Here is a 22420-nt window from a genome sequence, read left to right as displayed (position 1 = left end):
ACGATACCTTTTGCTTCTTTTCTTGCCTAACTGCTCTGGTTATGACTTTCCAATACTATGTTGAGAAACAGTGGTGAAGGTGAACAACCACATTTTCTCCCTGTTCTTAAGGATAAAACTTTTATTAGTCTTTAATCACTGAGTATAACGCCAGCTCTGTGTCTATCGTTCATAGCTTTTGTCTTGTTGATCTACAAAGGTCTTTAACTATGCTGTATTACAGTTCTCCTAACCAAAGAAGGAAAGAATCTTGAAATCTTAGAAATGGCATCTTCAGAAAAAGGTTATCAGTGTTATAAAAAAGGATCACCCAGGGACTTCCCTGGTGGTTCAGTGGCTAAGACTCCACACTCCCAGTGCAGGGGCCCTGGATTCAATCCCTGGTCAGGGAACTAAATCCCAAATACTGCAACTAAGACTTGGCACAGCCAAATAAATAAATAAATAATTTTTTAAAAAATCATCCAAAGTCCTAATATGAAAATGAGGCTACACAATGCACTGACATTCTGCACAGAGCTTAGGGCTTGTTACATGTCATTACTTCACATAATACTAAGCCAGGTACTGCAGAAGTAGACTATATAGACAAGTATGTGTACATATCCTTTTCTGTCTTAGCTTGAGTTGCAATAACAAAGTACCACAGACTCAATGGCTTAAATAACAGATAATTATTTTCTCACAGCTCTGGAAACTGGGAGTCTGAGATCAGGGTGCCAGGATGGCTGAGTTTTAGTGAGATCTCTCTTCCTGGCTAGCAGAGGGCTCCCTTCTCCCTGTGTCCTCACACGGTAGAGTAAATGGAATCGCTCTCTTCCTCTTCTTTTAAGGCCACTAATCTCATAATGAGAGTCCCACTCTCATAACCTGCTGCTAAGTCACTTCAGTCGTATCCGACTCTGTGCGACCCCATAGACGGCAGCCCATCAGGCTCCCCATCCCTGGGATTCTCCAGGCAAGAACACTGGAGTGGGTTGCCATTTCCTTCTCCAATGCATGAAAATGAAAAGTGAAAGTGAAGTTGCTCAGTTGTGCCCGACTCTTAGCGACCCCATGGACTGCAGCCTACCAGGCTCCTCCATCCATGGGATTTTCCAGGCAAGAGTACTGGAGTGGGGTGCCACTGCCTTCTCCGTAACCTAATCTAACCCTAATTATTTCTCAAAGGCCATCACATTGCAGAGTATGGCTTCAACATATTGATTTTAGAGGAACACAAACACTGTAGTCCATAACACCTTCTTTCAAGAAAATAATAATGAAGATAACAGTAGTATTCAATGTAGGCACATGAATAACAATAGGGTTAAGTTAGCTATCACAGTGCCCATAGTAATTCAAGCCTTACACATACTTACAAAATTTGGAGACAGGTTATGTTTATAAAGCTGAAGAGTGGAATGAAGCAGATTGGAAACAAGACTGGAAACCAACACTTCTTTTCCCAATTTATTATCTGTCATTCGTCTCTGGCTACTGGCCACTTGAACAGTCCATTTATCCATATCTGCTATAATACAGACAGCTTCTGCTATTGGTTCATCCAATACTGGATGCTGGAAAAAAAAGGAAAAGAAATCATCTTAAAAAAAGAAAAGTTTTCAAAGATACTGTTAATGGGATGGGCAAGGAAGAGAAACTAGACAAAAACAAAACAAAGGAATATGAAACTTCTGAGAGCTACTGCCAAAGAATCCTTGACGGTGAAGAAAGTAGCTCAGTAACAAATACCCTGAGATATCTTATAGAAATCATAAAACATTCATTATCAGAATTTTAATCCAGAACTTGAATTTTACCAGTATTCTGATCATTCAACAGATTTACTGAGTGACAACTATGCGCCAGACAACTGAAAGAAAATACTTTTACTTTGAAAGAGCTAAATATTTTAAAAATAGGAAGGAAATAAATTCACATGAAAGGTCAATGGTAAGGTTCTGTGCTAACTATCCCATCTAGTCAGGCATCAATTTGTTTGAGCACCTCAGAGGCTATCCCTTGATTATCTCTTCCTAGGTATGTGTGCTAGGTTTTTCTATTTTACAAAAATATATATCCAGAGTACAGATACAGCAGTTAAAAAGGAGACAAATCAACACATACTAACATGTTTCATCTCAGGATACTTGGTTAAATGGGTGGGAGAAAAGTGACCACACGCAGCTTCCCAGGTAGTATAGTAGTAAAGAATCCACCTGCCAAGCAAGGCAGGAGACACAAGAGATGAGGGTTTAATCCCTAGTTTGGGAAGATCCCCTAGAAGAGGAAATGGCAACCCACTCCAGTATTCCTGCCTGGAAAATTCCACAGACAGAGGAGCCTGTTAGGCTACAACGGAGCTGCAAAGAATCAGACATGACTGAGCACGTGCACGCACACACTATATCCCAGTTATGTTCTTAAAAACTCAGATCTTTATCTAAATGAAAATGTGTAGAAAAAAGAAAATACTCAAATCAAACTGTTTATTATAAAGTTTTCTGTGAAGAAGTACGAAATATTAAGAGTATAGAGAATTTTCACTTTTTGCTTTGTATGTCTTTATATTGCTTAAATTTCTATCAGAAGCATTCACCTAAATGATATTTAAATAAGAAAATTTAAGAAATAGAGAGAAAACATTTTTAGCTCACATATGTGGATAAAACCACCACAGGCATATGCCTGTGCCCTTGGGTTCCCATGGTTTACCCACGAAGAATTAAGTACACAGTACCACCATAAATAAGAGATGCTCAATACGTCTTTCTGTATTCAGAAAGGTAAGGCTTTCTTCACCATTGGCCGTATGAATTAACATATTGGCAGTAAGACTGAAATATAAACTACAACCTGAAATACTTAAACCCTATGGCTTTTCTCCTTTATAACTCTCACTATTACTAAAATTTCACAGCAAGAATGTAACAAGTTTACTCCTGGAAAAACCCAAGTTTGGCATCCCCGCCCACCCCTCACAGGGATATCTCCTGGTCCAGAATAAAGCTTTTTGCTTGATGCTAAGGAAACAAAGAGAAGGGAGCTCACAGTCCTATGAAGGAGATAAAAAGAAATACATATGCAGCTATGAAAACACTTGTGTAACAAATTAAACAGTCACCAAGTGCTGGGGTACCAGAGGAGGGGAACAGTGGGTTCTCTATGACTGGAAGTTACACAGTAGAAGGAACACAAGGATATGACACTGCAGTATGAATAGCATTCCTAATGAAAAATGGAAGAGGATTATGGATAATTCTGTAAAGGGGAATACCATGAAAAGACTCAAAATGAGAAGTAGATGCATGTAACCAAATTTGTGAAATATGATACTGAGAAGCGGGAAACAAAAGAATGCAGAGGAGGAGGCTAGAAAGCTAACTGTGAAGACTTCCCATGGAACTCTAAATTCTGTATTTATTTTTATAAATGGTAGTTAAATATTTCTTATTCAACTCTTACCAAGGATATAATACTTTTCATCAACTTCAATACTGAAACATAATTTTGGAAATGGTATATACATGTAAAGAGATAAGGTAAATCTTACATTTTTAAGAAACAAGAAAAGAGTGAATATATGTTCAATGTAACTACTTTTGTTCTTATAAAAGAAAAATACAGTGGGAGATAGGATTAAATAATTTAAGTGGAAAACAAGCTGTTAAAGGAAGATACTTCTTGCAAAAGCAGAGGGCATCTTCAGGAGATGAGAATTACAATGGAAGTCCATCTACTAGCCTCACAAGGAAATGCCTAAACAGGTAATGAGGAAACTGCTATGAAATAAACATATCTCTTTTTTAAAGGCTTAAAAATTACTTTAGAAATTCACTTTATAGCTCCTCAATCAAAAGTCACATGGCTAAGATTTTAAAAGCCATTTTTTCTGTTAAGATAAAGGAAAATGAGCCCACATCAGTAGTTTCCGAAGAAGTATTAGTTTCTCAGTCATGTCCAATTCTTTGCAACGCCATGGACTCTACAAGCTCCTCTGTCATGGAATTCTCCAAGCAAGAATACTGGAATGGGTTGCCATGCCCTTCTCCAGGGGATCATTCTGACCCCAGGATCAAACCCGGGTCTCCCGCATTGCAGGCAGATTCTTTACCCTCTGAGCCACCAGGGAAGCCCAGTTTCCCAAGAAAGAAGGGCCTAAAACCCAAGTCTGAGACTACAACTGATCCAAATCAAACTCACTTACAGTTCAGTTCAGTCACTGAGTCAGGTCCGACTCTGCCACCCCACGCACTGCAGCACACCAGGCTTCCCTATCCATCACCAACTCCTGTACCTTGCTCAAACTCATGGTGATGCCATCTAACCAACTCATTCTCTGTCATCTGCTTCTCCTGCTGCTTTCAATCTTTCCCAGCATCATGGTCTTTTACAATGAGTCAGTTCTTCACATCAGGTGGCCAAAGTACTGGAGTTTCAGCTTCAGCATCAGTTCCTCTGTTGAACATTTGGGATTGATTTCCTTTAGGATAGACTGGTTTGATCTCCTTGCAGTCCAAGGGACTCTCAAGAGTCTTCTCCAACACCACAATTTAAAAGCATCACTCTTTAGCGCTCAGCTTTCTTTATGGTCCAACTCTCACATCCATACATGACTACTAGAAAAACCATAGCTTTGACTATATGAACCTTTGTCAGTAATGTCTCTGCTTTTTAATATGCTGTCTAGGTTTGTCATCATTTTTCTTAAAAAGAGCAACTGTCTTTTAATTTCATGGCTGGAGTCACCATCTGCATTGAGTTTGGAGTCCAAGAAAATAAAAATAAAGACTGTCACAGTTTCCATTGTTTCCCCCATCTATTTACCATGAAGTGATGGGACCAGATGCCATGATCTTAGTTTTCTGAATGCGGAATTTTAATAAAACCACTTTTTCGCTCTCCTCTTTTACTTTCATCAAGAGGCTTTTTAGTTCCTCTTTACTTTCTGCCATAAGGGTGGTGTCATCTGCATATCTGAGGTTATTGATATTTTTCCCGGCAATCCTGATTCTAGCTTGTGCTTCATCCAGTCTGGCAGTTCACATGATGTACTCTGCTTACAGTTAAATAAGCAAGGTGACAATATACAGCCTTGACGTACTCCTTTCTCAACTTGAAACCTGTCAGTTGTTCCATGTCCAGTTCTAACTGCTGCTTTTTGACCTGTATCAGGTTTCACAGGAGGCAGGTCAGGTGGTCTTGTATTCTCATCTCTTTCAGAATTTTCCAGTTTGTTATGATCCACACAGTCAAAAGCTTCAGCATAGTCAATGATGTAGATGATTTTCTGAATTCGCTTGCTTTTTCTATGATCCAATGGATGGTAGCTGGTTCCTCTGCCTTTTCTAAATACATTTTGAACATCTCGAAGTTCTCAGTTCACATAGTGTTGAAGCCTACCGTGGAGAATTTTGAGCACTACTTTGCTAGCGTGTGAGATGAGTGCAATTGTGTGTTAATCTGAACATTCTTTGTCATTACCTTTCTTTGGGATGGCTTCCCTAGTTGCTCAGCTGGTAAAGAATCCGCCTGCAATGCGGGAGACCTGGGTTTGATCCCGGATTGGGAAGAAGAAGGGAAAGGCTCCCCACTCCAGTATTCTGGCCTGGAAAATTCCATGGACTATATAGTCAATGGGGTTGCAAAGAGACAGACAAGACTTGACTGATTGACTTGCACTTTCTCTTCTTTGGGATTGGAATGAAAACTAAACTTTTCCAGTCCTGTGGCCACTGCCGAGTTTTCCTAATTTGCTGGCATATTGACTGCAGCACTTTAACAGCATCATCTTTTAGGATTTCATATAGCTCAGCTGACATTCCATTACCTCCACTAGTTTTGCTCATAGTGATGCTTCCTAAGGACAACCTGACTTCACAGTTTCGGATGCCTGGCTCTAGGTGAGTGATCACACAATCATGCTTAGCTAAGTGATTGAGATCTTTTTTGTATAGTTCTTGCCACCTCTTCTTAATATCATCTGCTTCTGTTAGGTCCATACCATTTCTGTCCTTTAGTGTGCCTGTCTCTCTGCATGATATGTTCCCTTGGTATCAATTTTTTGAAGAGATCTCTAGTCTTGCCCATTTTATTGTTTTCCTCTATTTGCATTGATCACTTACTTAGGAAGGCTTTTTTATCTCTCCTTGCTAGTCTTTGGAAATTCTGCATTCAGATGGATATATCTTTCCTCTTCTCCTTTGCCTTTTGCTTTTCTTCTTTTCTCAGCTATTTGTAAGGTCTCCTCAGACAACCATTTTACCTTTCTGCATTTCTTCTTCTTGGGGATGGTTTTGTTCACTGCCTCCTGTACAGTGTTACATAGTTCTTTAAGTACTCTATCAGATCTAATCCCTTGAATCTATTTGTCATTTCCACTGTATAACAGTATAAATTCATTTTAGGAGTTGTTAAAGGAACAAGGGGGCAGTACCAGTGATTTATTCTGAAGCTACTTCTTTTCACTCAATGGATTATCATAAGCAATGTCCTAATCTGATAAAATTTCAAGTTAGTCAAATTCAGTCCTTTCCTTAATCATCAGCTTCTGGAAAGAAACAGCCTATACCCAATAGGAACATATTCTTACTTGAGAATACATTTCCTATTTTGTGACCTGGAAGTATTTGAGGTTGGATACAAATACTTTCCTCAAAACTAATCAGTTTTCTTCATTTATCTTTTTTTTTTTTTAAGAGAGAGAACCCCAATATTTTAAAGGAAACAGGTTTTAGGGACATTACAAACTGCTGTTCAAACTAGCATTGTCTTTGGAGAAGAAAATACCAAACATGCAACAAGAACATGAAAATAGTTCTAAATTTAAAAACTGGTCAATATCTTCATTCCTGGGAATCTAGCCTAAAGAAATAACCTTAAATTCATAAAACGCAGCAACAGTATCAATGTTATTTGTAACAATAAAAGGAAGAAAAGTTGTTTTTTAAATTTGAGCAATGAGAGACCAAAGAGCACAGAAATAAGCCCATGTATATATGCTCAATTAATCTGACTAAGGACTCATGAATAGTTTCTTCAATAAATGGTGCTTAATGAAACTGGACTACTATCTTACACCACACACAAAGTCAATTCACATGCTAAATGAGTTCTATACACCATAACCAAATGGGATTTTTCCCCCTAGGAATACAAAGATTGGATTAACATCTAAAAATCAGTCAATGTAATCTATCACATTAACAGAAAAACCCACATGATCATTTCAACAGAGTCACAAAAGTATTCGACAAAACCCCACACTAGGTCATGATTTAAGGGGGTAGGGCACAGAAAACTCAAAACACTAGGAATAGAACTTTATCCGGCTGATAAAAGAGCATTGTATAAGAATCCAACAGCTAACATCATTACACTTAATAATTAAATGCTTGATGTCTTTTCCCTAAGAAAAAGAACAAGATAGAGATGTCTGACATCAGCACTTCAATGTAACACTGTACTAAATGCTCTAGGCTATATTATCAGGCCAGGGCAAAAAAGAGGCACCCAGACTGGAAAGGAAGACAGTAACATGAAGCTGTATGTAGAAAACCTCAAAGAAGCCACACAAAGAACTATGAAAACTAATAAAAGAGCTCAGCAAAGCATCAGGATACAACAGCAATATATAAAAAATCAACTGTAATACTATATGCCAGAAATGAAAATTAATTCCATTCACATTTATGCATTTGCAATATTCTGATGTTATAAATAACTTGGTGATGAACACCTAAGAATACACATAGTATTTTCCATATTTTCAGATTTCCAATTTGACAGATTCAGTAATTTTCACAATGACAGGTACAAACATACAGGTAACCACATATAAAGTGACGGGTTTAGAGAACAACTGTGTTCTGTGTGTGCATCCGTGTGTGTTCAGTCGTGTTCAACTCTTTGAGACCACCAGGCTCCTCTGTCCATGGAATTTTCCAGGCAAGAATACTGAAGGGGGTTGCCATTTCCTTCTCCAATTTCACACTGAAGTGTGACCAAAAAAAGGCAACTCTGGGTTCTACTGGTTAATAGTTTGTCCGAATAAATTTAAGAGCAGTGAAGGCCACTCACCTGCACAGCATGAGATAAATCTGACACCAGACACTGACGGAGCCTCTCATCATTCCCGATTCCTTGAAGAACAAAGTCAGGGACATAAGAAGAGCAATAGCCACCCAGCAAGGATCTCCCAAAGTTGGCAATGTTTGGCTGAACAGCACTCACTTCAATTAACTTCGACCTGGGAGAAAAGTTCCAAAAGAAGGCGCATCTATTCAGTAATAAATATATTTTACAAACATACAAAAAAAATTTGGACTCTACTAATCCACATTTCCAGTACCATCATTCTCTATAAAACATACTAAAAGTAAAATCATCCTTAAATAAAAACTGGCCTAAAAACAAACAAAAAAAAACACACTGGCTTAAGGGCTCAATGAGAACACAAAACACTCCTTTGTATCCAAAAAGGGTTTGATGGGCAACTGTAATGAGATGAGCATGAATCTTTCACAACAGACTTTAGGAAGGCTATCCCTTGTGTATCTGTAACACACCCTTAATACAATCAAATTACAGAAACCATCACTTAAAACCAAGTATAAATAATTCACAAACCCAAAGCTTGGTGTGTAACATCTCAGGTATGAATCTCTTCCTTGTATTCTTGACCGAGAGTATATGTTCTATGCTTTCCTCTTATCTCCAAAATTATTTCTAACAGCTATTTCCTACCTTCTCTCAGTGATCACCTCTCCCTAGTTGCCAGGCTCAGCACAGGTTCTCTCTGAGGAGCATAATTCTATCCTAAATGGCTTGAAAACTCCTAGACAGTAGGGAATCTCCCATACACCAACATAACTTTTCTTTAATGTCCTCACAAAGCTTTTCCACAGTACCTATGAGTCTTAGCCTTTGATCCTTCTTGGAAGAGCACATCATAATCAAAGAAAATTTGTCCAGAACAATAATCTCTTCTTTTATATTAGCTACAACCAACTTTCAGAGACCAGTTAAAAAAAAGAATGGTACATATTTTTATAAGTTATATGAAAGGTTAAAACTGTGTACTCACCCAGGAAAAGGTATCTCATCTTCTTCTGCCCAATCCTCCTGCTCTCCTCCATAATAACTGTTTCCTTGTCTGGCTACATCTTGACCTGTATCTTCACTTTCACTGTCCCCAAGGGCACTATCTGAACTTTCATTTCTTGGAATGTCCCATTCAGCTCCCACAGCAATTTTTTTCTCTGAACTCTCTTTATCCCCATGGGGGACAAGAATGGAGAGTGTATCTCTTTGGTCTTGTTGAGGAAAACAGGTTTTACATGAATCTTGGTGAACTGTTCCTACACATTTGCAACATTCATTGTTTGGTTTGCTATTTTTTGTACACAATCTTTTTGAAAACTCTAACATACAGCAGTGTTGTTTACTGTCTGTACTTGTTTTAAGTGGAATATCATCAATAGTCCTAGTTTCAATTGAATCATCATTAAAATATTCATCAAATAAACTCATGCTTTCTAGGTCAGAATGATTCCAGCAAGGGCGTTCACAGGGTTCTCCAGATACTATGTTCGGTATATCAGACTCTTCAGATTTAGTTGTTTGTTTAGTTTCTTGATGCTGATCAACAGCCCCTCTTTCTTCTTTTGGTGATTTGGTGTGATGCCTGGTAATCTGATCCACTACTGCCTGACTCCGAAGTTCAGTATCTGAGTCAGGTGACATAGAATCCCCAATCAAGAAAGTAACCTTTGTCTGGGTTGCCTCACAAGAAAATGCAGCTGTCACAAGCTTATCTGGAGGTTTTTTTTCCACAACCATTCCTGCAGATCTCAACACTTTACCTGCGTGATTACCTGAATCTAGCAACTCCTCATTCTGCCACGTTTCCTCTGCTAGGTCTAAGCCTGACTTTGACAATGCACATCTGTCTACTGGAGCAGATCCTGTGCAAACAACTGTTTCTAACTTGGTATCAAGGCAAGTTCTTGACTTATCTCTGTACTGTTTAACATCGGGAGCATTTTCTTCTTGGCAGTCCAGAGAAATCATTTGGCACTCATTTGAAATTCCAAGCAGCTCCTTAGAGCTGTTCTGAATATCTTCTCTCTCTTGTCGCAAAACATTCTCTGTATTTTGCCCAAGGAGTGGACGACTGCAATATTTACAGTTACAATTAGGAGTCCTTGTCTCTTCTGACTCTTTAAAGAGCAAACTGCTTTTGTTTCTATGCATTGTGATCAGCACATATTCAGATTCTTCTATTTCCCCTTTCTCCAAAGTGGTAGTAATTACTGTGCCTGGCATAACAATGGCTTCATCTTCTCCATTTTCTAAAAGATGGGTTTCTTGAAGTTCAGAGCATCTTATGAAATAAGTAAGAAAATAAAGCAGCCTCTGGACCATGTCTTGTCGTTTGCCAACTACCACAGTCCTTGCTAACCGTACAGGAGAGCCAATAGCGCCATATAAGTCTCCTGAAATAGAAAAATCAGTTAATGGACATATCCTCTACTTATACAGCTAAGCAGCCTATTTTCAATTAACAGAAACCTACTCTTGTTGTCTGAGGGGTAGGTCAGGTTTTACTTTTGGATACTTCAGAGATGAGTTATTATTCAGGAGTAGGATGAGATGAATGATCTTAACCAAAAAGAAAGGTGAATGGAGGGGCTTTCTAGCTTCCTCCTGAAGCAGCTGCTTTGGTGCTGAAACCACAACCAGTCAGTCAGTTGTGAAAGTCACATTTACCAAGAACATGTTCCATGCCAGTCCCCTTGCAGAGTACAGGGTAGACAAGTACTGACTAAAGTACTTATGTGCAAAAGCACATCTGTCGAGGACCAAGGAGAGGAAGGCAGTAGAAGTAAGAATGAGCAGAGCTGAAGTAGTCACATCACATACTTAACTTTCCTTCACTGAAATTATATTCCTGAACCTCAACCGTTGCTGTCCTACTCAGGACCTCACATTAACTTCCATGTTTTTAAAAGTTCATTTTCCTTTCCATTCCATTCCCCAGAGAGCTGGATACTCACGACAGACCCAAAAGGGCAACATATTCAGCTTCATCATTCATTTTCACCTCTGTGTCCAAACTATACATGAGCAGCTATTACATTTTAAAAGGGGGGGAGTGGAATTTAATCCAGCTTTTGAAAAACCTCTATTTTTACTTTACAAAAATCTCATACTTTTTAAAGGAACAAACATAAACAGGTCTCAAATAATATATAGACTGTATTAACATGATACATTTTCTCCTCTAGCTAAGACACTGACTCTAGCACCACGATGCCACTGTTCAAACTACTCCCGAGGTTTCCACTAACAAGCAACTACATTGAAACTGCTTTGGCATGGAGTCTTTCATGACTGGTTTCACTTTACTTTTCCAGGTTTATCTTCTGATAATTACCTTTTCTCATCTTTATTCATCCAAAGTCCAAGTTAAAGTGGGGTTACTTAAACTGGACCCCTGAATACGCTCAGCACTTTAACACCTAGGCCCCTTTACTCATGCTATGTACTTTCACGTCCCTTTGTATCTCTGTCAGCTCAAAGTTTCCCACCCAAGCATCTTCCCTGGGACAAAAGTAAGCTTCTGTAACTGAACTCCCACTAAACTTTTAACTTCTTATAGCTCCTATCTGAATTATCCTCATTATCCATATACATTTTACCTAAAGTATAAGACTATCATTTCCTAAAGACAGTCATCTTTATATCCTCCAATGCTCTTTGTACAGAGCCTTAGATATATTGTGCATTCAATAAATGACTGTGAAACTGAAAACAGATTTGAAATGTTCAAATTAAAAAAAAAACTACTGAATCACTTGATTTGGAAAAACATATGTTAAATATTCATACAATGAAATGCTAGTTAGCATTTATAAAGAATGAATTAGTAATACATATAGTATAGGTGAATCTCAAAATAACTATCCTGAATGAAAGAATTCAGACCAAAGAAAAACACTTAAGTGTTTGATTCCATCTATATAAAATTCTAGAAAATGCAAACTAATCTACAGTGATAGAAAGCAGATGAATGGTTGCCTGAGTATAAGGGAAAGTGAACAGGCAGAGTAGGGAGGAAGTGATTACAAGGGGCATGAGGAAAATTTGTAATGATGAGTAAGTTCACCATAATGATTTTGGTGATGGTTTCATATATATTTTGCATATATATATCAAAACTTACAAAACTGTATACTTTATACGTGTGTTTGTTGTATGCCAATTATTCCTTAATTATGTAGAAGAAAGAAAAGGGAGGGAGGGAGGGAGGAAGGGAGGGAAGGAAGAAATAGAGTGGGAATGAGGGAGGGAGGTTGATTGGTCATATGATTAATAAGCCACATGACAATCTGCCTGGCAAGCTCACGCACCCTAAGCTCACGCACCCTAACAACTAAGAGAAGTTAAAAGTTTCTACCACAATGTTCTCACTAGTTCTTTCCCCATCACCAAATAGCAACAGAGTAACAGCAGGGATAACATCAACTACATGTATTTACCGGCCACTGTCCTAAATACTATACTCATATTATTTCATTTCCTTTCCACATTATAAAGTATGTACTATTTATTTTTTATTTTATATATTTTTGGCCACTCCATGCATCTTGTGGGATCTCAGTTCCCCAACTAGGGACTGAACCCAGGCCAAGGCAGTGAAAGCACAGAATGCTAACCACCAAACCACCAGGGAATCCCTATACTATTTATTATCCCTACTTTATAAACAGGGTAACTGTGATTCAAACATGGTATGCCTGACTCCCCAGCCTATGCTTAAATTTAAGCTCCAGGCTACACTGCCTTTCTAACGACTGTCTACTCATCAGTTAAACCCTTTCTCCTGTTACCCATTTATTTAGTGGGGTGTGCAGCACTAACGGCAACATTTTCAAAATTTACTCAACAAAAGAAACAAACATGGTACAATGGAAAATTCGATGACTGCTTCTCAGTTAACCAGATTTATTCTAGAGATCACAGGTAACTTTGTTCATTCATTCTTTCTGGGCAAAGTACTGATATAAAAAATTCAGAAGCCCCCAAAGTTAGTAGTAAATTCTGCTCCTTTGTTGCAGTTGCAGGTCTCTATCCATAAGGAATATTATACATAAGACGGGGATAAGACAATGTAGCAGTCATGAAACAACAAGGAAGAAGTGCTTTAGAAAGGAAGGGGAAAAGAGAGCACTTAGTTTTTCTCTATTTATTTTTGCTATAAAATAACTCCAGATAGTTACACAAAAGTCTAAGTATAATGCATTAGGTAAAGGTTTTTAGAATACATACCCAATTGTGCCCAAAGTGGATTATACGGATGAGTCTTTGCCAACATGTCCACACTCTGAGAGGAATGTTTTTCTAAAAATATTTTTATAGGTGGCTGTCCATTTGGCATGACTGTTGGAACCCAGGCAAGGTGATTGGTCAAAACTGCAGTAATGAGTGCTGGCAAGAATCTGAAAACAAAATGCATCCTATCAGATTCTAACCTGCTTTCATAAAACCTCAAGCAAAAAGCAGGTGATAGAATAAAGCAGAGAGGGTACATGGCCAATCATCATAAAAAAGGGAAAGAATAGAGGAAAGGATAGCTAAAGGATAGGTATATCACCAAGATGAAAACAAAAGTTAATAAATTTTTTGTTGTACTAGTTAAAAGAAAATTCCTCAAAATAAAGATAGCATTCACAAGGAGCTATTTTGACTCATAATTAAAAAACAAAAATGCCATTTTATTGGAAAACCTATGGACTCTTTCCAGTGTTTATGAATCAACCAGTACATCTATACATTTCCCAATTAGTGACAAGGAAAATGAAGGAAAGTATTAAGAAAACTTTGTTTAGAGAACATAAACAGTTAAATTACTCATCTAGAGTCGAAGAATTTGATGAATGATTAGAAGAAAGCAATATGATAAAGTACCATACTGAAAACATTGTTATTGGCATTCTGGCACTTACCTATATATTTTTTAAGTTATTTTCTATAGAATGAAACTGCATATATAGATGTAATTATGAAAAATGAGAAGCCTCACACAGTTTCGTAAGATGTCAGGAGTTTTAATACAGAAACACGTTTCTACTGTTTCTCAACATAAGGTTCTTTGGCCTTCTTCTATAGCTTTTAATTATATTAATTACCTTTTATAATTCTGTCTTGCTCATTAATAATATGAAAACTTCCAAAGTCAATGATTAACTCTTTCATTTTTATAACTGAACTTGATCACAATCTAGATATCCAGTTATTATAAATAACAGCTAAGACAGTTAAGATAGCTTAGATGGATGGATAGATGCAAGAAAGGGAGGATGGGAGGGAGCGAGGGCCATACTGATTTTTTGAAGCATTTTCCATTAGAAAAGTGAACTCCTTCATGAAACGATGGCAAAGCTGGTTCTTTTCTGGAGTCCCCGACATCATTGTAAGCCAGACAGGCTCTCCAATTCGTGGCATTGTATAAAGATTACAAATTGTTGTTCTAAAAAAAAGAGGAAATCACATTATAAAACTCAGTTCACAGAATTACATACTCTTAATGTTGCTGGCTCCCACCTAGGTTATTAAAAGATTTAGAAAAGAGGTAATGAATGAATCAAGTCTTTCCTTCTTTGTCCTCAGCATAGTACCAAGGGAAAGGGGGAACATGAACTCAAAATGTTTTGGTCCTAGAACTGGATCTGTGCTCAAAGACTGTGTGCCTTTGGATAAATTACTGCCCTACTTTAAGCATCAGTTACCCTTACCTGTAAAATGAAAGGAAAGGACTAGATGATTTCTAGACCCTTTCTAGCTGTACACTTCTAAGGTATAAAGCTATACTTACATTTATATTACAAATCATCAACAACATAGAAAATTATTTTAAATGGAGTAACAGCTTGCCAATAGTACCCACTCAGAACAATAGTTTATCAGCATCATTTTGTTGCCTGTGCTGAGACTCTTCCACTGGGATGAACCGGAGGGATGGTACGAGGAGGGAGGTGGGAGGAGGGTTCAGGATGGGGAACTCGTGTATGTCCGTGGCGGATTCATGTTGATGTGTGGCAGAACCAATACAACATTGTTAAGTAATTAGCCTCCAATGAAAATAAATAAATTTGAATTTTTTAAAAAAAGAATACCTTTAAGATGGCAATTATTATTTTTTTTTACATTAATATCTGTTTGGTAAAGTACTATACAGTCACCAGGATAAGCAACTCCCACAACGTTGGGGCTTAAGAAACTGGTCAGTCTCGTAGAAGTCACAGAATGGTATCTGACTTACTACTCTCTCAAACGGTCCTCTCTAATAGAACTTTTAGCACTAATGGGTATGTTCTATTATCTGCACTATCCAACTTGGTAGCCACTAGCCAGTCATATGTAATTACAAAATAACTAAAATATGGTCAATGTGACTGTGGAATTGGATTTTAAATTTTATTTAGTTGTAATTGAATTAATTTAAATAGCCACAGGTAGCTAATGGTTATTAATGTATTAGTAAGGCTCTAGAGATTTCCACAAAGCTCCAATACCTACCTTAATATAATTTAAAATAACTAGAATTCTGGTGGCTTCCCTGGTGGCTCAGAGGTTAAAGTGTCTGCCTGCAATGCGGGAGACCTAGGTTGATTCCTGGGTGGGGAAGATCTCCTGGAGAAGGAAATGGCAACCTACCCCAGTATTCTTGCCTAAAGAATCCCATGGACAGAGAAGCCTGGTAGGCTACAGTCCATGGATTGCAAAGAGTCAGACACGACTTCACTTTCACTTTCAAAATTCACAAAGAAAAAGAATTCTGTTCCTTGTTCAAGTTTTACTGAATCTCAACCTAATATGAATAGGCTATATTACCATAAAGTGACAAATACAGGTCACATTAATGAATTACTGGTAGGGCACAAAATAACTGCTGAGAACTTAAAAATGTATGAATGGAAAAAACTACAGGCATCTTAAAGAGAAAAATAGGAGTAGGATATAAATGAGGGATATGTGATAATGCTTATTTTTAAATGACTATTAAGGATATCCAGATAGGATAAAACATTGAAAACAAAAGTTTATCCACTTTTAGTTCTTATGCCCCAAATGAACATTACCTTAATGATTTAAAAATCAAATGAACTACAACAACAGATAGAACTTTAGTGAATTTTACTGAAACTTAAGTGAAAATTAAAATTACAGATCTAATAAGATTCTAGAAGACAAAACAGAGAAGAAATGTTCACTGAAGTAGCAGGGTAGAGACAGATGATGGATTATGGTGCTCATAACGGGCGACATGTACAAAGAGAAGCTAATTTGCCCCAGTGAAGCGAAGAGAGTCTAAGTTTTCAAAAGCAGGTCAGGAGTAATATAGGACTATAAACTGACTGACTAATTCAAGCCCATAAATGGTTTGTTACCCCTACCTTTTACCCCATCAGAGGTAGCAACGGACCTGCCCAGGGAAATGACATCCCCAAACCCTCCCTGATATTTGACTCTTTCATAGTACATAAATACATATATAGTAAATCTTGTGGTATTAAAATTTCATGGCAGAGGCAGCAATTATGGGGGAAAAAATGTTTAAGCTCCTTTAGGCAGTGAAAATGAAAAAAGTTGAGCAACACTGCTCTAAAGTAAGGTTCTCCAATCTGTTCTCCCAACCTTTATTTTGGTTCCTCGCTCTCAATTCTTAATGGGCAACCAACATTTGATACTAATACATAGGTAAAGCCTCCAAGGAGAGAGGGACACAAACAAAGACAGAAACACGCACACAAAGGACTCCAGAGGAAATAGGAAATAATATATTCAGAAAAAGAAAAGAAAAATATGAAAGAAAGACATACAGATGATCAATTCAGGAGTGTCAATTTCTAATAAAACAAACTCAAGAGAGAAAATAGAGGAAAATAAATTATCAGAGAAACTAATTTACCAAAGCTGAAAGACAGTGCTAAAACCATACTGCAAGGCTAAAGGAACAAAGATCAAGTATGAATTCATGGCAGGAGATAAATATGCCCTACAATTGATTAATCAGGAAACAGCTACATTAAGTATACTGTTTAATAATATGGAGATAAATAACAAAATAAATACTTAAAGAGTTCAAAGAGGATGTTCTTCAGAAACAAGAATGGGGATAGGAGAGGTAGGATAGGGTTCATTTACTTTTCATTATTGGAACTGTCAGTATGTAATTTTTGTTTCTTAACCATGTGAATGTCCTTTTTGATTAAATGAATGAACAAGCTGATCAACTCATTTTTCAGAAGTTTCTTCAGAATAATAGTGTCTACCATTCAGTTCAGTTCAGTCACTCAGTCCTGTCCGACTCTTTGCAACCCCATGAACTGCAGCATGCCAGGCCTCCCTGTCCATCACCAACTCCCGGAGTCCACCCAAACCCATGTTCATTGAGTCGGTGATGCCACTCAACCATCTCATCCTCTGCTGTCCCCTTCTCCTGCCCCCATTCTTTCCCAGCATCAGGGTCTTTTCCAGTGAGTCAGCTCTTCACAGCAGGTGGCCAAAGTACTGGAGTTTCAGCTTCAGCATCAGTCCTTCCAATGAACAGTCAGGACTGATTTCCTTTAGGATGGACTGGTTGGATCTCCTTGCAGTCCAAGGGAGTTTTCTCCAACACCACAGTTCAAAAGCATCAATTCTTCGGCACTCAGCTTTCTTCACAGTCAAACTCTCACATCCATACATGACCACTGGAAAAACCATAGCCTTGACTAGACGGACCTTTGTTGACAAAGTAATGTCCTATTTTTTAATATGCTGTCTACCATTAGGTTGGTGCAAACACAACTGCGATTTTGGACTGTGAATTTTAAATTATAACCAGGCTCAAACACATCTTTATTAATCAAAACAAGAACCACTGCAATCAACACATTTTTGCCAATGATAACTAAGTTTGTTTATTCCTACAGTGTAAAACTCCATTTCAGGATTCAACGAACACTTGGAAAGCATTTTCTGCCTTCTGCTGGTTGTGGAAGCATTTTCTCTGTAAAAAGTTCTCAAGAGGCTTGAAGAAATGGTTGTCAGTTGGCGAGAGGTCAAGTGAAATGGCAGATGAGGCAAAACTTTGTAGTCCAGTTCATTCAACTTTTCAACTGTTGTGCAATGTGGGGGTAGGCGTTTTCATGGAGAAGAACTGAGTCCATTCTGTTGACCAAAGCTGGCTACAGGCACTGCAGTTTTCAGTGAATCTTACTGATCTGTTAAGCATACTTCTCAGATATAATGGTTTCACTTGGATTCATAAAGCTGCAATGGATCAGACCAGCAGCAGACCACCAAATAGTGACCATGACCTGTTTTTGGTGTAAGCTGGACTCTGGGAAGTGCTTGCAGCTTCTTCTCGGTCCAACCACTGAGCTGGTCGTCACATAAAATCCACTTTTCATCACACGTCACAACCTGATCAAGAGATGGTTTGTCGTTGTGTAGAATTAGAGAAGACAACACTTCAAACCGATAATTTTTTTGATTTGTGGTCAGCTCATGAGGCACCCATCTATTGAGCTTTTTTCACCTTTCCAACTTGCTCAAATGCCAAATGACCATAGTATGGTCGATGCTGAGTTCTTCAGCAACGTCTCATGTAGTTTTAAGAGGATCAGCTTTGATGGTCCTATCAGTTGGTGATTGTCAACGGCCACTAGGCTCCTCATCTTCAAGGCAATTGTCTCCTTTGCAAAACTTCTTGAACCACCACTGCACTGTACGTTCATTAGCAACTCCTGGGCAAAATGAGTTGATGTTGTGAGTTCTCACCACTGCTTTATGACTTATTTTGAACTCGAATAAGAAAGTCCTGCAAAATTGCTTTTTGTCTAACATCACTTCCCTAGTCTAAAATAAGTATAAAATAAATAGCAAGTAAAAAGCCATTAGCAAAAAATAAAGAAATGCACATTAAAATGATATATAACCCACCACATTTATTTAAGGATGTACTACAATACCAAATAGTAAAGTTCAACAATGCAAAATAGCAATAAAATTGCTTTTGTACCAACCTAATACAAGTCTATGCCACAGTCATACTGTTAACATTAGCACAGCCGAGTCTCTGAGGACATTCTTTTTAGAGTTTTGATATATAAAACTATGCACCATGATTTTGAAGTGTATCAAGTGAAAAGGCAAAAAAATTACATGATACAGCTCTCACTACACAAAATTCTGTGTTATCATTAACAACCTAGAAATAATAGTACTTGCTCTCTAGCCCCTCTAATGATTATTCCCTACTGATGAATGGTAAGAAAGGCAAGTATTTTCAGTCCTCTGACCCTTTATTTTTCTTCATCTGTCCCTAGAGAATGAAAAATTCTATTTACTTAGAAGGGAACTATGACATGATTTAGTTTTCATTGATATACATGAAATCTAAGTAAAAATCCAAGGACTTCAATGTATACATATGGCTGATTCACTTTGCTGTACAGCAGAAAATAATACCGCACTGTAAAGCAACTATATGCCAATTAAAATTAAAAAAAAAAAAATCCAAGGACTTCATGTCTGCCAGGCAGCAGTGCTAACTAAACATAGTTCTCAATTCTTTAGCTTACAGGACTTCAATACACATGTGAATCATTTCCTTCCTCTTCCTTCTCAACTACCCAAAATTCATTAATCATCTCATTTCAAATAAACACGTACTTTAAAATGCTTCTCATTATTTGCAGCAATGATCTATGAAGTCAACAGAAACACTGAATTAGTGAACAATGAATCACTGTTCATGAGGAAAATGCAGGGTCATGTTCTTGTGATCCACTGGTCACAGCACTTTTGTCTATCAATATATAATCTTGTTTGATGTTTTTGTTTAGACACTTTACTTAATATTCTGTCAAGTCACCAATAATGAATTCACAGCCAACAGCACTATGATGCATACCTTGAAAAAGCTTATCTAACACATTTTCTCTGTAAGGCACATCATAACCTTCTTGCATTTATGAACATTAGCTAGCATTTCAGCAATGTGCTTATGGATCATTGTTTTAATATAAATTTATTTTAATTGGAGGCTAATTACTTTACAATATTGTGTGGTTTAGCCATACACCGACATGAATCCACCACGCGTGTACATGTGTTCCCCATCCTGAACCCCTTCCCACCTCATTCCCCATACCATCCCTCTGGGTCATCCCAGTGCACTGGCCCTGAGCACCCTGTCTCATGCATCGAACCTGAACTGGCAGTTCATTTCAGGTACGATACATGTTTCAATGCCATTCTCCCAAATCATCCCGCCCTCGCCCTCTCCCTCAGAGTCCAAAAGACTGTTCTATACATCTGTGTCTCCTTTGCGGTCTCGCATACAGAGTTATTGTTGCCATCTTTCTAAATTCCAAATTCTAGTATGTGTTAGCACACTGTATTGGTGTTTTTCTTTCTGGCTTACTTCACTCTGTGTAATAGGCTCCAGTTTCATCCACCTCGTTAGAACTGATTAAAATGCATTCTTTTTAATGGCTGAGTAATACTCCATTGTGTATATGTGTACCACAGCTTTCTTATCCATTCATCTGCTGATGGACATCTAGGTTGCTTCCATGTCCTGGCTATTATAAACAGTGCTGCAATGAACATTGGGGTACACATGTCTCCTTCAATTCTGGTTTCCTCGGTGTGTATACCCAGCAGTGGGATTGCTGGGTCGTATGTCAGTTCAATTTCCAGTTTTTCAAGGAATCTCCACACTGTTCTCCATAGTGGCTGTACTCGTTTGCATTCCCACCAACAGTGTAGGAGGGTTCCCTTTTCTCCACACCCCTCCAGCATTTATTGCTTGCAGACTTTTGGATAGCAGCCATTCTGACTGGTATGAGATGGCTCCTCATTGTGGTTTTGATTTGCATTTGATAATGAGTGATGTTGAGCCTTTTCATGCATTTGTTAGACATCTGTATGTCTTCTTTGGAGAAATGTCTGTTTAGTTCTTTGGCCCATTTTTTGATTGGGTCATTTATTTTTCAGGAATTGAGCTGAAGGAGTTGCCTGTATAATTTTGAGATTAATTCTTTGTCAGTTGCTTCATTTGCTACTATTTTCTCCCATTCTGAAGGCTGTCTTTTTACTTTGTTTATAGTTTCCTTCATTGTGCAAAAGCTTTTAATTAGGTCCCATTTGTTTATTTTTGCTTTTATTTCCAATACTCTGAGAGGTTGGGTCATAGAGGATTCTGCTGTGTTTTATGTTGGAGAGTGTTTTGCCTATGTTTTTCTCTAGGAGTTTTATAGTTTCTGGTCTTACATTTAGATCTTTAATCCATTTTGAATTTACTTTTGTGTATGGTGTTAGAAAGTGTTCTAGTTTTATTCTTTCACAAGTGTTGACCAGTTTTCCCAGCACCACTTGTTAAGTTCAGTTCAGTTCAGTCGCTCAGTCATGTCCGACTCTTTGCGACCTCATGAATCGCAGCACGCCAGGCCTCCCTGTCCACCACCATCTCCCGGAGTTCACTCAGACTCGTGTCCATCGAGTCAGTGATGCCACCCAGCCATCTCACCCTCTGTCGTCCCCTTCTCCTCCTGCCCCCAATCCTTCCCAGCATCAGAGTCTTTTCCAGTGAGTCCACTCTTCGCATGAGGTAACCAAAGTACTGGAGTTTCAGCTTCAGCATCATTCCTTCCAAAGAAATCCCAGGGTTGATCTCCTTCAGAATGGACTGGTTGGATCTCCTTGCAGTCCAAGGGACTCTCAAGAGTCTTCTCCAACACCACAGTTCAAAAGCATCAATTCTTTGGTGCTCAGCCTTCTTCACAGTCCAACTCTCACATCCATACATGACCACTGGAAAAACTATGGACCTTTGTTGGCAAAGTAATGAAGAGATTGTCTTTTAACCATTGTATATTCTTGCCTCCTTTGTCAAAGATAAGGTGTCCATAGGTGCGTGGATTTATCTCTGGGCTTTCTATTTTGTTCCACTGATCTATAGTTCTGTCTTTGTGCCAGTACCATACTGTCTTGATGACTGTGGCTTTGTAGTATAGTCTGAAGTCAGGCAAGTTGATTCCTCCATTCCATTCTTCATTCTCAAGACTGCTTTGGCTATTCCAGGTTTTTTGTCTTTCCATACCAGTTGTGAAATATTTGTTCTAGTTCTCTGAAAAATACCATTGGTAGCTTGATAGGGATTGCCTTGAATCTATAGATTGCTTTGGGTAGTATACTCATTTTCACTATACTGATTCTTCTGATCCATGAACATGGTATATTTCTCCATCTATTTGTGTCATCTTTTGATTTCTTTCACCAGTGTTTTATAGTTTTCTATATACAGGTCTTTTGTTTCTTTAGGTAGATTTATTGCTAGGTACTTTATTCTTTTAGTTACAATGGTGAACGATATTGTTTC

The 22420-nt window shown here is 38.1% G+C and overlaps 1 protein-coding gene across 4 annotated transcripts in view; it reads right to left on the bottom strand.

Annotated features, from left to right (window-relative positions):
* The window catches only part of FNIP1 (folliculin interacting protein 1), a 122424-nt gene that overhangs the window by 7754 nt on the left and 92250 nt on the right, over positions 1-22420 (bottom strand). For all 4 annotated transcript variants that reach the window (XM_060415623.1, XM_027969957.2, XM_060415624.1 and 1 more), the window contains 5 exons: positions 14369-14515; positions 13315-13484; positions 9068-10478; positions 8062-8230; positions 1362-1559 (listed from right to left, as the gene is read on the bottom strand). In XM_060415623.1, coding sequence (XP_060271606.1) covers positions 1362-1559; positions 8062-8230; positions 9068-10478; positions 13315-13484; positions 14369-14515 — 2095 coding nt within the window. The remainder of the gene's footprint in view (positions 1-1361; positions 1560-8061; positions 8231-9067; positions 10479-13314; positions 13485-14368; positions 14516-22420) is intronic.

This window comes from Ovis aries, chromosome 5 (genome assembly GCF_016772045.2).
Source record: "Ovis aries strain OAR_USU_Benz2616 breed Rambouillet chromosome 5, ARS-UI_Ramb_v3.0, whole genome shotgun sequence".
Classification (NCBI taxonomy): domain Eukaryota; kingdom Metazoa; phylum Chordata; class Mammalia; order Artiodactyla; family Bovidae; genus Ovis; species Ovis aries.
This window is presented reverse-complemented; position numbering and strand designations above follow the sequence as displayed.